At 35.8% G+C, this 20,592-nt stretch overlaps 2 protein-coding genes across 2 annotated transcripts in view; both read left to right on the top strand.

The window, feature by feature from the left end:
* The window catches only part of LOC101894619 (four and a half LIM domains protein 2), a 326,991-nt gene that overhangs the window by 49,227 nt on the left and 257,172 nt on the right, over positions 1-20,592 (top strand). The window lies entirely within an intron of this gene.
* Positions 10,151-16,815, top strand: LOC101895573 (putative uncharacterized protein DDB_G0277255). Its single transcript, XM_005190024.3, has one exon. The coding sequence runs from the start codon at positions 10,986-10,988 to the stop codon at positions 12,966-12,968; it is 1,983 nt and encodes a 660-aa protein (XP_005190081.2). The 5' UTR covers positions 10,151-10,985; the 3' UTR covers positions 12,969-16,815.

Below are 20,592 nucleotides of genomic sequence, written 5' to 3'. Positions count from 1 at the left end.
GAAGATGGAATAAATCGGTCCACTCCTTCTAGTACCTCCCCCACAATGAGTCAAAATTCCGAATATTCATGAAGCTCATAAAACACGATATTAGCATCCAATACCTTTTAAACTCGGTACATCTCAACATTTCTATTAACACAAGATCTTGTGTAAAGATGGAATATATTGGTCCACTTCCTCTTGTGCCTCCCTACAAAAGGGTTAAAATTTTGTTTATATAAATCTCTTTTAAAATGTGAAATAAGCCTCCGATTCTCATCAAATTTCACGCATGTCAATATTTTTATTAAAACAAGATTTGATTTGAAGATGGGATATATCAGCCCAGTCCTTCTTGTAACTCCCCCACAAAGGGTTAACATTTTGAATGACCGAAACGCTCATAAAATGTGAAATAAGGATCCGATTTCGATTCTCATCAAATTTCACACATCTCCCCCACAAAGGGTCAAAATTTTAAAATTTATATTTCTCCTTAATAACTTTATTTTGGTGTTTTATTTTTATAATTTTGATTTTTATTTTCCAATATTTTGACTGTCTTCGACACTCATCTTCAGGGACATATTTTATTGAGAAAAGCAACAGCCTTGTTTCACCGTCTATGCTAAACCATTTCTCATATTTTGTCAACTAGAGATCTGATTAAATATTCGCATAAAATTTGAAATACAGGGTGAGATTAAAAACCTGCAACAAAGTCAAACGCCATAATTTTTACATTTTTTTAAAATTTGATTGAATGAAAGCAAAAAATGTCGGAAATAGCATCAAATTTTAGAATAAGTTTAGATTTGTTCGAATTGGTCACCATTGGCACGAATTATGGCCTTCAAACGGCCAAGGAAACTGTCACACGCTGCCCGAATGTTGCTCTGCGGTATTTTGGCCCATTCCCGGCGAAACGCTTGCTTGAGGTGATCGACACATTGGTATTTATTAGTGCCAACCTTGCTTTCTTAAATACTCCAGACACAATAGTCCAAGGGATTGGTATCCGGAGATTTTGGTGGCTATTGTGCGCTGGAAATGAAGCGAGGAACCTCATTTTGTAACCATTCTTTGGTGGCGTGTGCTGATTGCGATGGTGCTGAGTCCTGTTGGAATGCCCAAGGTCTGCGGTCAAAATGTTTGCGTGCCCAAGGCTTTAACACATCGTCCAGAATATTTTCGCGATAATATTCGCATTTATACTGATGCCACGGTCGATTAATACGAGCGCAGAGCGACCATCGGCCGTTATGGCGGCCAACACCAACATCATGGCCGCGCTTGAGTTCTGTTGGCCAACCGATGGTGTACATTTTCAGCTTACCTCTTTGGCAAGTAAACACGATCATTTTGTTTGTTTACAAACTGCAGGGCAACGAATGTTTTCTCGTCGGAGAAAACCAAATTCGGCAGTTCACCACTTTTGGCCAAACGAAGCAACTCTTTATCTCTTTTGAGTCTATTTTCTGTTTGTTGCGGTGTAAGTTTTTGCACTTTTTGGAAATGCAATGGCTTTATCCCGAGTTCATTTTTCAATATTTGCCGAATGGAATATTGCGATATGTTTCGCTCACGAGCCATTTTCGGCCACTGAGATGCGGGTTTCGATCTAGTCGCTTCTTTATTTTTCGAACCATTTCTGCTTATGTTGCTGTTTTCTTCCGTCCACTTCCTTGACGTTGGGTTTCGCTACCAGTATCACGGTAACGAGCGATGATACGAGACACAAAACATTTGTTCACCTTTAAATGCTGGAATGCTTTAACGAGTGCTCACTTGTGGTTTTCCAGACAAGTATAAAGAAATCACACTATCACGCTTGAATTCCATCACGAATAACTTTTTTTCTGGAAAATTCTCACCAAAATGCTTTTGTACGCTTGTAAACAATATAATGAGTTGTCACTGGAATAGTTTTTACAGCTGTCGGACGAGTGGCTTAGAAATGACAGCAGTCTGAAGTTGGCTGCGGTTGTTTCATCTCACAATGTATATTAAAACAACAACGACAATTATTATCGCACACATCCCTTTCTATAAACGGCATTTTCACACTTCTTTACTTCCCTTTTTTGAACACTTCATATCAAGCATTTCCCTGAATTATTAAACGGTCCTCGGAGAAAAGCAATTCGCCAATATTACAGCACGTGTAACAACATTTCATTTCAAATTTTAGCATAAAATATTGCGAATATATTTTTTTAACCTGTATCAGTCATTCAGGAAAACAAACATAAGATACGCGACGTAATCATGTACCAGTGTCAATATTTTGTTTACCTATTTATTTTTCTGACGTTTGCGAATACAAACTAAATTAAAGAGAAAAACATGCCGTGCAATCGTTTGAGATCGACAATTAACACTTTGTTGTCAATCAACGTCTGCGGTTATGAGGTTTTACAGCCGAAATGTTTGTTAAGTTTGAACTAAATAAAATTGGTATGAAGCGTTTGTTTCTAAATCCTCTTCGCCCATCCACCACTAGTCGTCAGATCGTCCATTCGATTCAATTGAAATGCCTCAAAGCGATTGATTTTTCTATTTTGTGGAAAATGTCATTCATTGCTTCATTGTAGAGCTGAAAGCAAAATAAGGTGTTAATACCTAACACCGACAACGACCAAGACAACAATAATGACACCTCAAAGCCCCCAAAACCCATACGGAGCAGATTGACAGGTACGTAGAGAGAGCGACCGTGTCATAAACAATAAACAATTCCCTCAAACACAAACGTATTCAGAGTCGTGATGACTTGCTTGCCGATCATTGTCAGTCTCTTGTTTTTTATTCGACTTCTGAAATGGGAATTGATTTTATTTTTATTTTTGTTTTTAATTTTGTTTATTTGATTTAATTCTATGATTTGAAAATTTTTTGTGTTCAACAACAGCAAGAACAACAACAGTAATAATAAACAACAGCAGAGGTGTTGTTTTTGCCATTTATATTTATTTTCGAATTATTAGCGAGCCGAGTTGAGTTGAGTTTTTGCATGACGGCAACAATCGTAAATAGACCTGTTGCCTGCCGTTCAGAGTTTGACTGTGCGATGACGAAAAGAAGAAAAAAACATTGGAAACAACTCAGACGCAAATTAAACGCCTCCACTTGATTTCACCCGTCTGGTTTGGTAGTAGTTGTTGCTCTTTTTTTGCCCTAAGTTGCAAATTGATTGGCTTCAAACCCGATTTAGTGGTTACGTTATTTTCCATCCATTTACGAAGTTACTTTTTTTACATCTCAACTCTTTCGATTAAAAAAAAAAACAAGCCATCCATTCATCCCTCCAGTGATGGGCAGAAGTCACCGTAAAAGTCGTGAGAATATTCATTTCAATTTAATTGCGAAACGAAGCGTAGTTTGAGAAGACAATTTGCCAATGGTTCGAAGTACAAAGTAACAACTTAATTTCAATTCAAGCTGATCAAAGTTCAAGTGACACTCACTTTTGATGAAACTTTAATTTTTGGGATTTCCAAAAAACAAATTTTGTAACTTTGTATCCATATTTGTAACTTAGTTCCATTATCTGGTTTTATTGTGTGTATGTGTGACTGATCTTCTGTGTAGAATGTTTATTAGAGTTGAACATATCTTCCTAGGATCGTTAACATTAGCAAGTGACAGCAAATTTGTTTGAATTTTTTTTTTTTTTGATTTAATCAAATCAATTCGTGCCAAAATGTACTCATTCGAAATATTCATCAATTTCGAGTTTTTTTAGTTTTAAGTGCCTTTTTGGGTAATAAAAAATTGGCAATTAATATGTTTACCATTCCAGTTGTCGAATACTCCATTATTTGTATACCCTCCACCATACATAAGTTTATCATTCCATTTGTTACTCCTCGTAATAAGCTTTTCAATAGAGGGAATATATATTTTTGATCAGCAGAAGATTCTATTTCGATTTAGATATGTCCGTGCGTCTGTGGAAATCATTCTAGTTTCCGAAAGAAATGAAGTAGGGTGATAAAATGTTATTGAGAATCATTTTAGGTCCGTAAACTATTTAGTGTTGAAAATGCGCCCCTATAACTGTATCTCTTGATATACAGTATTTTCACGAATTAAGCCGAATTTTTCATGGGAATTGTTCCAAATTTGGTTCTTGAAAACAAGTCCCTTCTTCGTTTAGCTCCCTTATAACTGTACCGCCCGACATTCAGGAGTTACAAATGGAGCAATAATTAGATGGTCAGTGTTTTGTTTTCATGTTTTCCAAAAAAAAAAAAAGAACTGTTGTCTGTAGCAAAACAATTAATAAACTTTATTTAGTGTTTCTGAAATTTGGTACGATTAGAACACATTATAATCGCTTGCATTTCATCAAGGATTTCCTCAGAAAATTAATATATTTCTGTTTGGAAAAAATATTCAATCTACACTGTTTTGCATTATTTCATCATATAGCCTATATAATGCCGCCTCACTGTTGACAAATTTTTAGAATCACTGACCTTAAACTTTATCAGCTGCGTATTTAAATATCTACCATTTTCGCTATACAGGGTGAGATGAAAAAACGGCAACCAACTTCAGACTGCTGTAATTTTTAAGCCACTCTTCCGACAGTTGTTACTGAGCTCATTATATTGTTTACAAGGCTACAGAAGCATTTTGGTGAGAATTTTCCAGAAAAAAGTTTTTCGTGATGGAATTCAAGCGTGATGGCGTGATTTCTTTATATTTGGCTGGAAAACCATAAGTGAGCACTCGTTAGAGCACTCCAGCATTTAAATGTGAATAAATCTTTTGTGTTTCGTACCATCACTCGTTACCGTGATACTGGTAGCGTAGCCCGACGTCAAAAAAGTGCACGGAAGAAAACAGCAACATCAGCAGGAATAGTTCGAAAAGTAAAGAAGCGACTTGCTTGTAGCCCGCGTCGAACCGAAAAATGGCTCGTGAGCTGAACATATCACAATATTTCATTCGGCAAATATTGAAAAATAAGCTCGGGGTAAAGTCATTGAAACACCAAATAGTACAATAACTTACACCGCAACAGAAAGAAAATAGACTCAAAACAGCTGAAGAGTTGATTCGCTTGGCCGAAAGTGGTGAACTGCCGAATTTGGTTTTTTTCCGATGAAAAAACATTTGTTATCCGGCAGTTTGTAAACAAAAAAAAAAAAAAATGATCGTGTTTACTTGCCAAAGAGGTCAGCTGAAAATGCGCACCTTCGGTTGGCCACCAGAACTCAAGCGCCGGCCATGGTGATGGTGTGGGCCGCCATAACAGCCGATGGTCGCTCTCCGCTCGTATTAATCGACCGCAGCATCAGTATAAATGTCGAATATTATCGCGAAAATATTCTGGAGGTGCTTTAATACACATTAAAGCCTTGGACACGCAAACATTTTGGCCGCAGACCTTGAACATTCAAACAGGGCTCAGCATCATCGCACTCAGAACGCGCCACCCAAGAATGGTTACAAAATGAGGTTTCTCGCTTCATTTCCAGCGCACAATGGCTACCAAATTCTCCGGATATCAATCCGTTCGACTATTGGGTCTGGAGTATTTTGGAAAGCAAGGTTGGCACTAAAAAATACCAAAGTGTCGATCACCTCAAGCAAGCACTTCGCGGGAATGGGCCAAAATACCGCAGAGCAACATTCGGGCAGTGTATGACGGTTTCATTGGCCGTTTGAAGGCCATAATTCGTGCCAAAGTTGGTCTCAAACAAATCTAAATTTATTTTAAAATTTGATGTTATTTCCGACATTTTTGGAATTTTTCCTACATTGAAAAAAAAAATTAAAATTATGGCTTTTGACTTTGTTCCTTTTTTATCTCACCCTGTGTAAAATGTCTATATCTAAATCTGAAGAAACAGAAGATGCTTATGTTTTCCGAAGCATTGTGAAGATATCGGAAGTTGAGATTATTAAACGCTCCTTCTCTACGGTATGAGTTTACAGTGATGTAATTTACCTATCTGATTTCAGCATATGCTAGCCCTAAGTTAGAGGTCCAATAATTCTTATTTGGCTTTTATCATTAAAGAAGAAATTCGATTATGCCTTCGGTGACAAAATCGATTTTTACTAGCCTCGATCCCCCAGTATTTCGACAGCCGTCTGACAACTGAAAATAACATTCGGGGAGTTTTGTTATGTCGTCGGATAATGGGTAGAAGTAGTAACAATCACCCGTGAAATTCTGGCATTGTTTATTAACCTATTGACAACGTTTTCGCCTTCCATGGAAAACCTTCCTGATTTATAAAAATTCATTATAGAATACTTTACCAGCATATGGTTCCTAGGATGGTGGTTTTTGAGAGTCCTAATCACATCAGCTGGTTAATCTGAAAAATATTTATTCCAATCTAATCTCCCCCAAATCTCTTTTGGGGTAAACCACTTCTAAAAACTGATTAAATAAATACCAGAAACACTCAGAAAAGCATGCCTTGATCAGACCAACCGTATACAACTTGAAGTAATTAATAAAACTTTCAAGTTTGAACATACACGCACACATTTTCAAATGGGTTTATCCCAAATCTCCCAAAATCACAAAAATAACAAAAACTTTCCAAAACATTTTTTTTCGCGAATTCTATAAAATGTAATACCAAAAAACAAAAAAAAAACTCATTGAATTTTATTGTGTGAATTATTTCAATCTAACTCCTTTCATTTTACTCAAGTAAATAAAATGTTGAGATGTCGATCTGAAATAAAAAAAAAATCTACATTGAAATGGAATCGTTGGTACATCGCTACTTGGCGGCGAATGTGCCTTTCTTCTTGGCAACAAATAACCTGTTCTGTGTCGAGCTAAACTTTTTGAATCATTTCGAGTTGTTTGAGAACACGAACTGATCGTCGTAGGCAAGTGACGAAACCAACAACAACAAAAAAGAAAACACATAAAAACAAACGTTGAATTAACTTTTTTACCCTAAAAAGTATAAGTACATCATAGAATTGTTTTTTTAGTATAAAATATAATAAAAAAATATATGTATTTTTAAACAATTATGTATTAGATGGGGTCGTGCTTTAAATAATTGTACAAGCTAGCTATACGATTGTATCAAAATTGGAATTTTTAAGACCAAACGTAAATATAAAAGTGGCATATTGTACCGCTGATTTTCATTACTTTTCGGTACTCCTAATAGTACATAAGTACATAATTTCCGAATACAAAACCATGTAGGCGATGACACTGGCCTTTGTTAGCACAGAAACAAAAATATTTTGGTTTACTCGCACAATATATCTTAGTTCTTTTAAATCATCTGGACGCATTTTGCATACATTTTAGGAATTTTTTGTAAGGGTAGAGTGATTCAGCACCTTTCAATGATCTGAATAAGTAAAAATAATGGGTGTTTTTAAACCTTCAATCAAAAAGAAAGAAGGCAAAGACATAGAAGTGTAAAGATAGGACAAGACAGAGTCAAAACATGGCAACCCTGTGAAAATACCTCTGTTGTTACGATATCATAACAACATAGTTACCAATGTTAACTGATTTAAACCGCTAAAGCAATATGCACATTTTTAGAAAGGTCTATGGAATAAAATTTCGAAACCAAAATTTTGGATTTTTTAAATTTTTATTTGTTATTTGTTTCTGTAACTGTGGTTTTTATGTTAACATGTCTTTGAAGAAGGGTCTAGAAAAAATTGCCATTGCATTTAAATTTGAAATAAATGATCAGGGTGAGATAAAAAACTTCAACAAAGTCAAACGCCATCATTTTTATATATGTTGCTAAAGTTTATTGATTGAAAGCAAACAATGTCGGAAATAGCATCAAATTTCAGAATAAGTTTAGATTTGTTCGAATTGGTCACCTTTGGTCACTTGTGGTTTCCAGCCAAATATAAAGAAATCACACTATCAAGATCACTTCTAATTTTTTTTCTGGAAAATTCTCATCAAAATACTTTTGAAAGCTTGTAAACAATATAATGAGCTGTCACTGGAATAATTTTAAAAGGTGTCGGACGAGTAGCTTATAAATGACAGCAGTCTGAAGATGGTTGCAGTTTTTTCATCTCACCCTGTATATATGTTTCATCCGATTTTGTATTTAAGTCTTCTGAAAATCATAAGTTGCACCTTATAACAGCGATATTAGCGGTGTCATAGAGTAAGTGCCCGCTACATCGTCAGCGAAAACTCCACCTTAATATCTTAGATTCGTTCCAATAGTTCGTGTTAGGTCTTTTTCGTAGTCACAATGTACAATTTGTTGAGTTTGACAACATTTTTTATTCAAAACTTCAAACATCGTATTAAATATTCCGACTTTCAAGTTTTTCCATTTTCGGGAAAAATAATAGGAAAAAGTCTTCAAAATTGTTCATTTTCAAGTTTACCGAGGATGTTATTAGTAAAACCATTGCACAATGGACCCACGTCTCAATATGTAAAACCTAGAAACCTACAAAGGCCTCAATATCAAATTTCAGCTCTATCCCTTCAACCCATACCTTATTTAGTGCGATTTAGAACATGTTATAGTACACATTTTCAAAACCCGCTCCATATCTCAATCCAAAATACCAAGAGAGATTTCAATATCAAATTTCAGAATTTCAGCTATATCCCTTTACTCATTACCAAACTGAGTACTATTTAATATTTTTCGAACAATTATTGTACACATTTCCAAAACCCTAGCAAGTGCCTGCTACTATATACCATCACCCAAATGCCTATTTTGTGGTATTTTGCACTTTTCGTACGTCTATACTACGAATTTTCGAAGCCACCTTCTTATCTCAACCGCAGAGATATTCATATCTAATTTCAGGATTTAAGTCCGGTCCCTTCACCCAATACCAAATTAAGTACCATTTAGTACTTTTCGAACACAACAAAGTAGACATTTTCAAAACAATATATGTACATATCTTAACCACAGACACCAACAGTGACATTCATATCAAATTTCGGGATTTCAGTTCTATCCCTTCACCCAATGTCAATTTAGTAACATTTAGTTCTTTTTTTTTGTACAGTTAAAGTACGCATTTCCAAAACAAAATTCATATCTAAATTCTAGATACTAACAAATGATTTGAGGATTCCAGGCCTTCTTCGTAAAAATATAGGAGGCATTTCCGAACCACCACCATATCTCAAACACACATACCATCAATAATCTAAATATCAAATTTCAGAATTGTATCTCTATTCCAAATATAGTACCATTCAGTACTTTTCGTACAAATATAGTACACATTTCCCAAACCACTTCCATTTGTCCAGGCTATACATGAACAGCGAAATTAATACCAAATTTCAAGCACTACCTGTTAACCCGATACAAAATTGTGCCAAATATAGTACTGTTCTTGCACTAGTAATACATATTTCCAAAACCACCTCTTAATCACAAAACCTACCACCAGCAGGGACCCCAATACAAAATTTTAAAATTCCAGCTTCATCAGTTCACTCTAAACCAAACTATTCCAATTGTAGTACCATTTAGTACGCCACCTTCATATATTAAACTAACTTTGCAACCTTGATTTCCATACCGAAGTTTTTAGCTCTATCCGTTCACATAATACCAAATGGTAAAATTTTAAAAGCTTGCTATCAATTTAGAACTTTTCGTAACATTAAGGTTTAAGTTTCCAAAAACCCTTTGGTACATCTATCCTGCACTCCATTCATGACTCTCCTTCCAAATTTCAGAATTATAGGTCATTCCATTTGTCTTATACATTTTTAGTACCTTTCGTATCCTTTTGCCACAAAAATTTTCAAAAACTCAGCTTTTTCAGGCGCTTATGTACCAAGACTGACCCTCGTGATTTTTAGCTTGGCAGGTTCGAAAGAATAGTTCATGAGGGTACTTTTGCCGACCCCCTCTAATATACCCATATGTTACATATGAATATTTCTCGGCGTAGATCCATTACTTAAATTGTGCGACGAAACAGATGATAAAGTTCACAAAACTTAAAATGGTCAGAAAACCAGATACTCCGGCAGGCAGCTAGCAAAAACAAAAGATGAGCAATTGTCCGGTACTTGGCAGTAGCACTGCAAATACAACAGAGACAAACCAAAAACATTTTCATTGTTGTAATTTACACTCGTGCCGGTCACAATTAAGAATAAAAAACAACAACAACTTACCTTGTGTTCCTAAAATTTGCCGGCTTACACTCTTCAGCTCGCCTTGCTCTCCCCCCAAACGTGTTGTGACTGTACCATTGAAACTTCTAAACGCTCATTATCCGGCGAGATCAAATTCAGTTGCTTGGTCTTTTTTTACGTTGGAGTATTTTGTTTTGTTGTTTCTGTTTGTGCTTCTGTGGTGGCGTTTGGGGATCCGCTGTGCTGAACTAGCTGCTGCTGTTGCCGCCGTTAGCTCTCGCTCGCTCAATGAACGCTCAGTTGCTGGGAAACAGTTGTCGCGTTAAGTAAGACTTGAACGGTTGTCGTCGTCGAACAAACGTCCGAACAAAAACAAAATCGTTGATTTTTAGAATTCAGTTGTGGCTTTGTGAAGATTGTCGAAGAGTTGTTGTCGTTGTGGTAGTTACTTTTGCATTGCAAGTTAAAATAAAAGTGAAAAAATTAAAACAAAACATCATTTATTTCGAAAAAAATTTAAAGCGCTAAAACCGGAGATCTAAAATTAATTATTGATTCAAGCCACTTTGTGACAAAGAAGAAGAAGAAGTCGAAGATATACGGAAAAAAAAAATTAAAAACAAAAAAATCCCCTAAGGCCCTACTAAATGGGTGCGTTTAGCGATAGTAAACAAAAAACAACATCACAAAAATTAACAAAAAACATTCAAGTGATTTGCTGGCGGATCATTAAAGGCCATTAGCCATTAGTCAAGAACGTGAAGGTTACCCAGCCTACCGCGAACGAATCCCCTTCCATAGACGTGAAAATTCGAAAAAAAAAACAAAAGAAAAAAGTGAAGTGTTTAAAAAGTCGAACAAACAAAGCGTTTGTGTCGTTGATGCGTAACCCAGCATGTCATTCTTTCGTAATTTACGCTCGTCCATCACCCGTGGTCGGTCTTCGTCACGCGATACCACTCCCGTTCGATCATCTCGCCCGGGCAGCGTTATAAGCGGCTTAAGCAACAACAAACGACGAGACTCGGTGGAATCTGGCACTGATTCCGTTTTCAATCGCAGCGGCACGTTCATCTTGGACGACGAGCAGCAGAACGAAAACAATGGCTTCCATTCGAATACCTCAACGCTGGAGAAGAAGTCCAAGAAATCGAAAGTGTTGGAGAAGTTCAGCACATTTACGAAACGCAAAAAGACCCCGACGCCGGATAGTTCAGCCTTAGATCACCATCCGAGCGATAATGCCACCAACACGTACTACAAATGGCAGGCAGATGGCAGCAACAGCTTGGACTATGACTCTCAAACGGATCCGTTTAATTTTCTGTACGATCAGACAAGTTTGAAATCGCTGCACAACGGAGGCTCCTCTTCGAATGGCTCCACAGCAATGCACTCAGCGGCCAATGAACGCAATAATGCTCCAAGCTATGGCAGCAAGGCGAATAGTACCACATTTGATTCCTCAACCTATCGCAAAGGAAAAATGCCCTCCGAATTGAAGAAGCAATTGGAACAGTTGAAGCAAAGTCAACATTTGCCCGAACACGAGGATGATGGCAAGGATAAAGACGCTGATGGCGAGGATGATGATGACTATCGCAAACGTAGCGGCTTTGAAAATCTCAATGAAGCGGATAAATACAAAACCGTAACGATCAACAGTTTTCGCAAATCATTTCGGGACAAATTCCTGCAGCAACAAAAGGAGGCACCCCACAATCCGGCATGGTTCGTAGAAGTGGAACCACCTGCGGAAGATGCTCACAAATCTCAACGGGACCACAGTCTATCGAAAGAGAATCGCACTGATTTCTTGGTGTTTGAAAATGACAACTATCGGCCTGGTTCTCGCTCTCCAATAAGGGATTTAAGTTCGCGGCGTAATCAACAACGTTCCACAACTCGATCGCCTGTCAAACGCAACGATACCTTCAAGGTTGAACGGTCATACACTCCGAACAACGCAATCAAGACTGAGCAAGACACCACCAACGCACCCTCAATACGCATTGAGTTCCGCAACTCCATAACGCCACATATGCCGGGACGCATGGTCCCAGTGGGTGTGGCCAAGCCAATGCCATCGCAAGCAACCTTAACACAATACAACCGCTCGGAACCCATTATGAACACGTCGTATACCATCAAAACATCGAATACCCGTCTGAATGGCTCGCCACAAAGAAATTGGTCCAAACCGCTATCACGTTCACCTTCAAGACCCACACTGAGTAGCAGCATCAGTAACAATCAGCCAACGACTGGTCGCTATCAAACACTTGTACAAATCAAGAGTGATAATAGCAGTAGCAGCAAGTTGCAACAGCCGGTGGCCTTAACCACACGGCCCAGTCGCCTATCGACACGAATACAGCTGGGAGGCACTGGCTCAGGAATACCCACCAGCAATTCATCGCCATCATTTGCCAAGCGTTATGTCAGCTCGTACAGTACCCAGGTGAACACCAAGGCCCAGCCTTTGAGGCAAACCTATTTTGGAGATAATCAACACTACAACAACAACATCAGCAACACTCAAAACTCTCCATTGACCTCCAATAGAACAACATTGCAATCGCCATCATATGCCAGTAACAACAACAACAACAACGCTCGAAATTATGCTGGCCAGCGGAATGCAACAACACCTGTTTATCATTCTAAATATCAAACGTCGTCGAATGTGGCAACAACTAATCGACCGGCAGCCCAATCACGATCAACATCTTCCCATGCCGCCGGTGGCGTTGGTATTACCTCATCGTCATATTCGAAACAACAGCAGCAGCAACAACAACATCACCACCACCAAACACGTTTTGTGGTGCCTACACAGAGGCGTTCTCGTTCACCAATTAAGATACCCTGGCGGTAGGCGTAGACCCAGTCAGACAATTCTCTCACACGCATCGCGTCGCAACACAGCAGCAAACAGCCAAAGCTTAAATGGTGTGGCACTCAATCCAAACAAAATTCTAAGCTTTATTTCATCCGGCAGGGTACAACCAAATCAAAATGCAGGGCGTATTACTTTGCATGTCAAACATTCACGAACGATTTCTTTGTGGCACAGTGGTTCGGGCATATATATGAGAAGTTTATACAGCATACATTGGGTTTTTTGAAATAGATTTTTTTCGGATCATCCAACTTTCAAGTTTTTGCTGAGTGTAGTTTCTATACATACATTTTTAGTTAATATATCCCGCTTAAGTAATTTCTTGAAAGTTGGATGATCCGGAAAAATGGGTTATTCCTCAATAAAATCTAAACAAATATATAAATTTTCTCATTACCAAGTAATGTGTAACGTCGGCATAGAGTGTGAACGTCCGATCACAAAACCAATTGTTGAGAGTTCGAAACTCAGCGTCGGCAGTACAAGAAAAAGAATAATAAAATACAATGAGTTGTTGATGTAGACGCACGACTTTAAACAATCCCTGATGTTCGTAACAGTGGCACAGTGGGGCTTTTAACTATAAATCATAAGTTTCCGAGTTTAATACCATCAGCGAAAAAGTGAATTCTAAAAATTTAACAAAAAATTTTATTCTACCTTTTTTTCGACTTTTAGTGGCCAGTGAACTAACTACTAATTTCGGATTACATGTCCTTGTTAAAATAATGGGTTAGTAAGTAGTGTTGTAAGTAGTTACTATTGCCAAAAATTGACCATCTTTTAGAATGGGGAATTTTTTCTGGACAAATACATTTCTCTGTAAATTGATGTAATCGTGAATAGATTTTACAAAGTTTCGAACACCAGAAGGTTGAGAATAGTTCAGAAACAAAAAAAAAATGATTTTATTGTTGATCTTTTCATATGTAATAGCATCGCGTGTGTGAGAATTGTCGAATATATAGCCTTAAAAATAAACATGGACCAGTTTAGGTTATCAAAATTAGATCGAGTTCGGAGATGGGCACTATCGGTCCTCCCTCACAAAAGACTGAAATGTTACAAAAAATATTTTACTGCTCAAAAAAAAAAAAGAAAGAATAATCCGATTTTGCCCCTACTTTGCAAATCCTAATATTTGCTGCAGTGCGAGGTCAGGTGTGAAAATTGACAATATTGATCCACTACATTACGTACCTCCCTCACAAGGTGTCAAAATTTTGAATAATTAAAACTCTTATAAAACGTGATGTAAGAGTCCGATTGTCTTCAAATTACACACCTCGCATTATTTTTATAAACCCAAGATCTGGTGCGAAGATAAGATATATCGGTCCACTCCTTCTGCCTGCCTCGCCCTCAAAGGGCCAACATTTTGAATATCCAAGAAGCTCAATGTTTCTATTAACACAAGGTCTGTTATGAAGATGGTAGAGATCGAGCCATTCCTTTTAGTACCTCCTCCAAAAGTGGTTCAAGAATTTGAAATACAAAACTCTCATAAAACACGTAATAAGCGTCCAACTTCCTTCAAATTTCAAACAAACAAACAAACATTTTTGCTAACACAAGATCTTTTGTGAAGATGATATATATCTGCGAAACCTTTCTGATACCTCACCAACAAAGGGTCACAATTTTCAATAATTTTTTCTGTCATAACTTAAATATATCTGAATATTTCTCTCAACCAGAAACCTGAGATGAATATGAAATTTATCGGATTTTATGATTTTGCATAAAATTGGATATGAATTTTCGATTTTCTTGTAATTTTGCACATACCAATATTTTTATCTGTATTAGATAAAGTGTAAAAATAGTCCACGGCTCACTATATCTGGTACCTTACTCACATTTCAACATTTTCTAAAAATGATCAGATATCTCATAAAAAGTGAAGGAAGTAGTCGATGTAGTCCAAACCTAGCATGTCGCAATATTTATATCATATTTATTTAGATCCAATACGAAATGGACTATATTGGTCCATTCCTTCGAAACCTACTCCATAGAGGGTCACCAATTTGAATAATCATAATAGAAGCCAAAATATTTTTAAATAATCGAACAGAGGATCTGTCGGTAAAACCGATTAATACCTTTTAACTTGTTTTTGTACAATTGTGTTGGAGAACACGCAGATATACCATTGGACTCTCTTTGCTTGTCCTGGTGTAAACCATGGTACAATGAAGACAAGGTAGGCTAACTTTGAAAAAATTGCAAGTATAGAGGTCTACCTGTTTGGCTTGTAATGTCAGAATTACTATCAAAACAATAAAAAAGCAAACAACTTGTTGCATTGATTTTGAATAAATAATTGAAAACCGCGATAACTGAATGAAAGGTCAAAATTTCTTTTCAAAATCATGTTCTATATATCTCTTATGGTTTATTTCGAGACAAAAACTGTAGATTTTGTCGATGCATACGTTGCAATAAGCATTTTGAAAACACCCAAATTTGAATATTTTCTGAACAATTTTTTATTATTGAATAAATACACACACACATAAACAAATGAAGTTGACATATTAAGCCAGAAACATAAAAAAAATTAAAATCATATGGTAGTTCTGCCCTACCTTGAATTCATTGTACCATGGTGTAAACCGTAAGATAAATATCTCATAGTCTGTTTTTAAAAATTACGCCGATATAAAGATCCTTTTATCAAAAATTTGAAATATTAATTCTGATTTTGCGAAAACATTTGGAGTATTTAAAAGAAATATCCTTTTCTTTAAAATTTTTACTCCCAATAATTATTATTCATATACCTACGGTACTGAAAATATCAATATTTTAAAAGTCTTGTACAGAATGGGTGCTATCATCGATATTGTGCCAACTTTATCGAACAATCAAACTAATGGACAGAAATAGCGTTGGTGGTGTGTATCTATCATATTGTCAGCCTAGTTCGGCTATAGCTCGGTTTGTTGGTGAAACACATTTTATGAATGTTGAATTTTTTTGAATTTAACTTCTATTACCACTTGTTGTCGACAAACTTCCGTTATTTTCAACCATTCAAATCACTGTCGTTTATTACGCCCAATGTAATGATCATTCATGTAATTTATATTTTCTGCTTGAAAGCTCAAATATTTGTAAGCCAACAACAAAGCCTAGGAAACAAAGTCAATTGACTCTGGATTATGAATCACCCACAATTGTTAATGTCTTTCGTGTTGTTTTTTTTTTTGTAACAACTACAACCAACGGGGATTTTCCACACCAGCTTTAATTCGAATTGGGAGAGAATTACAAATAAAACCTAACAATTAAAATAACACCATCAGAAAAAAACAAAACACAACAAACACTTGGTGAAGTACATTAAACAAGTCATTAATGCAAATGCACGAAAAGCCGCCAATGGTTGGTTGGCTAAGTTAATAAAAACAAAAGTGGCAATTAACATATGGATAATAAGTTTAAATGTACACAAACACATGCAAAAACTCATATGTATAAATAAAATCCCATTAGATTACAAAAAAAAAATGGAAAAAATTAGGCAATTAACGATTTAAAGCAAGAGCGTTAAGGGACTTCCTCCACATGCGCACCTAAGAGAGACATCTGCCAAACAAGAATCAAAACTGAACTTAACAAGCTAATCAAATGATTTAAGCCATTGCTAGTTTGTCATTGCCGCCATGGCTATGACCCAATTCTTCGAACTTTGACTTCCTACCGAAGGGGGGTTATTCAGAGAATTCCAACTCATCATCATTATCTTCTATTTTTATTGTCGCCAATTACATTTTCGTCGCAGCTATATAACAAAACACAAAAACAAAACGAAAAATATTCAATAGAATTTTAAGTTTTTTTTTTAATCATTTATGAACTATGACAAGCAAATCTAATGATACCCGGTGTACCGCAATGATTGACGCACATTTCCGGTCCGACCTCAAGCTGTTACAGTTTTTAAGCCATTTGATTTATGGTGTGAACGGAACTGTTGAGCTTAGCCGCAATTAGTTTGAATGATTCGATCGGATGTCGCAGTCTTTACCTCCGCCAGAAAAGGTGAACTGAAACCCTAAATTGACAATGTTTTGGCTTATTCTTTTTGCATTTGATTCGGCTAAGGGCCTATTGTAAACAAATGTGTGGAGAATTTGTGTTTACAAATAAATGTAAAAAACAAACCAAACGGTTATGGCAGGTTCATGACAGGTGCTAACGAAGTTCAATTAAAAACAATAATAATTTCTCTCAAACTTATAAGATTTTTTATACCTTTTATACCTGAATGCCTCATACATACATACCCTGTATCATTTGATATGTCAAAAAATTCTGCCTGTGCGCACGAGGGGATACGTAATTGTGTTTAAACTTGGTACATTGTAATATTTTATTTTGGGATTGTTGAAACACATTGATTATATGTGTAAAGATCTACTCTACCAAAATGAAGCGTTCCACCAATTGAGAGTTTGAAAAACAAATATACAGCCTTCGAATTTGGATGAGACGTTTAACAGGAATTTGATACTCATTCACACCAGGAGCAATGTTAACATCTGTGCAAAATTGCGAAGCTCTGATTGCAACAGGCGGATGGTTAAGTGATCTCCGAGAGATATTTTGTGAATTTTAGAACGAATCGGATGCTTATTTCGTTTTTTATGAGATATGTAATTACCAACCTGAAATGGTGACGCCTTGTCGGGGAAGTACCGGAAAGATTGAACCGATATATTCCATCTTCAAACCAGATTTTTTGTTAATAAAAATATTGAGATGTGTGAAATTTGAAATCAGTCGGGTGCTTATTTATGAGAGATATAATTTTATTATGAGAGATATAATTTTTTAAAATTTTGATCGGTTGTGGGAGGTACTAGAAGGAGTGGACCGATATTGGGATTTGCATAATTGTTTAATAATGATATTACGATGTACCAAATTTGGGCCAAATCGAACACTCTCTTCGAGAGTTATCATGCGCACCAGCCAGCCAGACAGACTACATCGACTTCAAATGTCCTGAAACGTATTTGGTCAAAAGAGACCTGGGGTCTAAAACCGTTATTTCGATGAGGTATATTTTGGCCTATTAAATGCTATATACCCTCTGTAGTTATGTGGCTGAGGGTATAAAAATGATTTTTTGATGAGAAAAAAGGATACAAATTTTGAAAATTTCATTATCAGACCCATTATTATACCCTCCACCTTGAAAAGGTGGAGTAGTCACCGTAAACTACATAAAGTATATATTTTCATAATTAGTATTAAAGTCGATTTAATGATGTCCGTCTGTCCGTCTGTTGAAATCACGATGCAGCCCACATTATTTGACGTAGAGCTTAAAAATTTGTCAAAACAATTTGTATTGTGTCTAGGATGGTTGGTATTGAAAATGAGATATATCTATCACGTTTTGGAATATTTTTAGTTCATGTTGGGTTCTAGCTCCAATGGCGAAACATTATATGTATAGGTCCACATTTTGGTATAGTCCCCTTATAACGGTACCTCCCGATAGTCGGTGTTTTGATGATTTTTGCCATATTTTTCCACGGATTTGTCCAAAAATTGGTAGTTGTAGTTCGTAATGGGTTCTAGCTCTGGCGCAGAACATTTAAAATTTAGGTCCACGTTTTCCCATAGCGCATAAATAACGATACCCACCGATACTCGGTATTTTGATAATCCTTGTCACATTTACCCATGAAATTCTTTCAAATTTAGTATTTAAGAAGATTTGGTAAATGGCAGTCCTTAAAGTATAAAATTGTCTATGGAGGTTCCCATTTTGGTATGGCCGCCATAAAACGGCCTCGCCCACTTTTTGGTTTTTTGAAAAGTTTAACAGCATTATCCAAATGTTTTCTTTACTTAAAGGCGAAGGGTATTGAAAGTTCGGCCCGGCTGAACTTGGCTGCTTTTTATCTGTTTCTTAACTTAGAGTATTTTGTTACGTTTTTGTTCGTTTGCCGACCTCGAGTTTAGAACTAACAACCTTTGGTTTTGTAGACGGGCGCAAACACACTTTGTTCACGTGACTCATTACATGGTAATGAGGGAAGTGAGTTCTTTTAGAATAACCCATTCATTTGAACTTATTGATCTTTTATATTTAAAACACGGTCTGATTGATTTTGTTTGAACCTGTAAATTTTATCATAAAAGGTTATGATGTAGTTATCGGGCCTCACTCATGCTCATAAAACACCGAATACTTAATGTCACTCTCAGAGATTTATTTTACAGAAAAAGAATGAGAACGGATGTCTATTAAAATATATATGTCCATCCCAGTTTGACAATGATGCGATTTTTAATTTGCGTTCTCTTCGATTTGCCTGCAAGTTCAAACATTTTTTAGGTACGGAAACGGTTTTCTAGTAAACAATGACCAAACTATTTGATTCTTCTAGATACTGTAACAGAGCTCTACACTTACCATTTTCATCTTCGATTTAGTACTTCCACAGAGACCTTAACATAAGCGGGATATCTAAATATTGTATTCTAATTTAATTCGAAGATCTCTTGCTAACAGCAAGGCCAAACTTGAAGGGCAATATAAATAACAGCTTTGACCCAGAAATTTAATATTAAATAATGAATGTAATGAAACTTTAGTGTCTTATTAAGTTATTTCACAATTTTATGTGTCAGAACTTGTTGAATTATTTTTCTGTACAAAGTTGTTGTTGCTGTTGTCAATTTCCACTACAGAAACAGATGCCTAATTAAAGAAACAGATGCGTGTTTGATGAATATTATGTAAAATAATTGCTTATCTTTTTTATAATTAAATATAATTTGAAATTAAAAGCAAAATAGTTATGAGTATGGCAACAACAATAATTGCTCAACAATAAATTACTCACCAGCGATGGAGATTTTTTTATAGCCACAGTGAGTGTGAGACATTCTGCGTGTCTATGTGTGTGTGAGTCTTAATAAGTCAACGATGTAGATACGCCCCCACCCTTTATTGTAAGATAATAATAAAATAATAATTTTGTATTAATTTAGAATAGAATCTGAAAACATATATCTAAGTACTTATATGACTAATCATTATTTTTTATATTTGCATTTTTACAAAAATATTCACATTGCATTTTTTCAATAAAAATGCTTACAAAGGCATTTTTTAACATTCTCATAAAAAATTGTCATTTTGTAAGATATATATATATGAATACGTGTGTAATGAGATAAGTATTATTTGAAACGATTTTGTTTACAAATTTCCTTAAAGTCTTTTATTTTATTATTTATTAATTCAGTGTTACGCATACAAGAAAAAATATTATTTATACCGAAAACATGATTGTTATTTTCTAACTTCCTTTTATATATCGATTATTTTTAAAAAATGTTATTGAAATAATAGAGAAACGTGTTTAATTTATAATAATAACTCAGCTACTAAATTATTTATTGATTATTACCAAACGAAACAAAAATAAAATCAATATTTTACAAACTTAATTGAAGTTTTATTTGTCCCAATGCAAGCCAGATACGTTACAACTGATTATACAACTTGGAGAAGGCGTATTCAAGTTTGTACGAAGTTTGTTGTTTGTTGTGTGTGTCTCTTGTGTGT

Source organism: Musca domestica, unplaced genomic scaffold (assembly GCF_030504385.1).
Source record: "Musca domestica strain aabys unplaced genomic scaffold, Musca_domestica.polishedcontigs.V.1.1 9, whole genome shotgun sequence".
In the NCBI taxonomy this organism is placed as follows: Eukaryota; Metazoa; Arthropoda; class Insecta; order Diptera; family Muscidae; genus Musca; species Musca domestica.
Note: the sequence above shows the minus strand (reverse complement) of the source record. Positions and strands in the feature narration are given on the sequence as shown.

Excerpts from the sequence above, each read along its gene's own strand:
- LOC101895573 (XM_005190024.3), top strand. The coding sequence starts at position 10,986 with ATGTCATTCTTTCGTAATTTACGCTCGTCCATCACCCGTGGTCGGTCT.